Source organism: Gekko japonicus, unplaced genomic scaffold, assembly GCF_001447785.1.
Source record: "Gekko japonicus isolate JY-2015 unplaced genomic scaffold, Gekko_japonicus_V1.1 scaffold15680, whole genome shotgun sequence".
In the NCBI taxonomy this organism is placed as follows: Eukaryota; Metazoa; Chordata; class Lepidosauria; order Squamata; family Gekkonidae; genus Gekko; species Gekko japonicus.
The window spans coordinates 1-2,425 of record NW_015193825.1 but is presented as its reverse complement, the minus strand read 5'-3'; the positions used below and the strand labels follow the sequence as shown (position 1 = coordinate 2,425).

The window sequence follows — 2,425 nt, the reverse complement described above, 5'->3', positions numbered from 1 at the left end:
TTATCCATTGATTTAACTGTTTAAGAGATGGCAAACAAGCTTGTGTATTGAGAATGTGAGTCTTTGCTTCCCTTCTGCCTGAGATGGGACCTCACGCTCCCAAGATCATGCTAAGAACGTAAGAGAAGCCATGTTAGATCAAGCTAGTGGCCCATCCAGTCCAACACTCTGTGTCACACAGTGGCCAAAACCCAGCTTCCATCAGGAGGTCCACCAGCAGGGCCAGAACTCCAGAAGCCACCCCATCACTGCCCCAGACATAAAAGAAGCCACACTGGATCAGACCATTGGCCTATCCAGTCCAGCACTCTGTGTCGCACAGTGGCCAAAACCCAGGTGCCCTCAGGAGGTCCATCAACAGGGCCAGAACTCCAGAAGCCCTCCCACCAAGAAGACAGAGCATCACTGCCCCAGACATAAAAGAAGCCACACTGGATCAGGCCAATGGCCCACCCAGTCCAGCACTCTGTGTCACACAGTGGCCAAAACCCAGGTGCCCTCAGGAGGTCCACCAACAGGGCCAGAACTCCAGAAGCCCTCCCACTCTTGCCCCTTAAGCACCCTAGAAAACAGAGCATCACTGCCCCAGAGTTAAAAACATAAGAGAAGTCACGTTGGATCAAACCAATGGCCCATCTAGTCTAACACTCTGTGTCACTCAGCGCCAAAACCCAGGTGTCATCAGGAGGTCCACCAGCAGGGCCGGAACTCCAAAAGCTCTTCCACTGTTTCCCTCCAAGCACCAAAAATACAGAGCATCACTGCCCCAGACATAAGAACATAAGAGAAGCCCTGTTGGATCAGGTCAATGATCCAACACTCTGCGTCACACAGTGACCACCAGGAGGTCCACCAGCAGAGTCAGAACCTCAGAAGCCCTCCCACTCTGCCTACTCCCTTGTCCATACTGGTCTACATCATCTCTCAACACCCAACGTTCTCCTGGGTGTTGCGATGATGGATTATGAAGTTATGGAGGTCGGTTTGTTCTCGTCGAGTCCTTTTCCTCCCTGGGTAGAAATTCACCTCCTAGACGTTGCCACACCCAAACTCTCTTCCCCCCCTCCCCTTTCACTCTCTCACCTGGTTCCTTCCAGGCCAAGTCCAAAGGCTCCGGCAGGCTGTCGTGCTCCACGTGGCACCGGTACCGATCCCTGTCCTCGGGGTGGATCTTGATGCTCAGCCAGGTGTGGTAGGTCCCATCCGAGTTGGGAATGACACCCCCGCGAAAGGTCTCCTGCTCCCAGACTTCCCCGTCCTTGGTCCAGGTGGCATCGATCTCCTTGGGGTGGAAGCCATGGGCCCGACACATGAGGGTCTCCAGGCCATCGTAGGATGCCTTGCGTCCCACCGTCACCACTGGGGGCTCTGACAAGGCGGAAATATTGGTATAAGTTGAGATGGAATCTTTCTGTTGGCTGGTAGGGTGGGTGCTGGGCAGGGCTCTTTTTGTAGAAAAAGCCCAGCAGGAACTCATTAGCATAATAGGCCACACCCAACAGCAGAAACTCATTAGCATATTAGGCCACACCCCTGACAGCACAGCTCATTAGTATATTAGGCCACACCCCCATGTTACCAGAACTGTGGTCATCCAGCCACACCCACCTTTTGCTTGTTATTCTGTTTACCTTGTTTGTTGTCAAAACCCAGGGCCTTTTTTGTAGCAGGAACTCCTTTGCATGTTAGGCCACCACCCCCTAATGTAGCCAATCCTAATGCGTTCCTGCTGTTGGGTGTGGCCTATTATGCTAATGAGTTCCTGCTGGGTGTGGCCAACTCGGGAGCCAGCCGGAACTCCGTTCCTGTGCGTTCCTGCCCAAAAATAGCCCTGGTGCTGGGAAGGAACCCCCCGTGGCCATCTAGCCTCACCCCTTGTTTGAAGAGGAGATATCCACCACTCGGAGCGTCACACCAAAGAAGTAAAAACCCCAAAGGAGGTAGTTCCCAAGCAAGAGTGATTAAAATGTGGGATTCGCTGCCAGAGGACATTGTGATGGCCACGGGAATAAACAGCTTGAAAAGGGGGTTAGAACTCCAGACGCCCTCCCTATCACATCACCCTCGGCCCTCTCACCTCTCCTCAGCAGAGACTCCTTCCCGTAGCCCACGAACTTCTGCAGCCACTCGACGCATTCCTCCTCCATGTAGGTCTTGAGGAACCGGCTGTGTGCCACATCAGCATCCCACTCCCTCTTGGTCACCTGAGCGGGCACCGCGGCAGCAGTCCAGGTGAGGGTCTCTTTGTCGAAGCTGATGTAGTCCTCTCCGTTGTAGGCGAACTGCTCGTAACCCACCCTGCGTGCATCCTCGGTCACCTTGCAGCCGTACATGTACTGCCAAGTGCGCAGGCCTGAAAGTGACCCAGAAGGAGGGGGACCTTCAGTTAGCATGTCTGGTTCATTGGAAGAATGAGGAGGAGGAG

The 2,425-nt window shown here is 54.0% G+C and overlaps 1 protein-coding gene across 1 annotated transcript; it reads right to left on the bottom strand.

The window, feature by feature from the left end:
* Nucleotides 1–1,026: 1,026 nt before the first annotated feature.
* On the bottom strand, nt 1,027–2,353 carry LOC107125017 (class I histocompatibility antigen, F10 alpha chain-like; the record flags this gene model as incomplete). Its single annotated transcript, XM_015428495.1, has 2 exons — nt 1,027–1,368; nt 2,078–2,353. Coding segments are annotated over 2 exons (618 nt in total), but the record flags the coding sequence as incomplete, so codon positions are not given.
* Between the last annotated feature and the right edge of the window lie 72 nt (nt 2,354–2,425).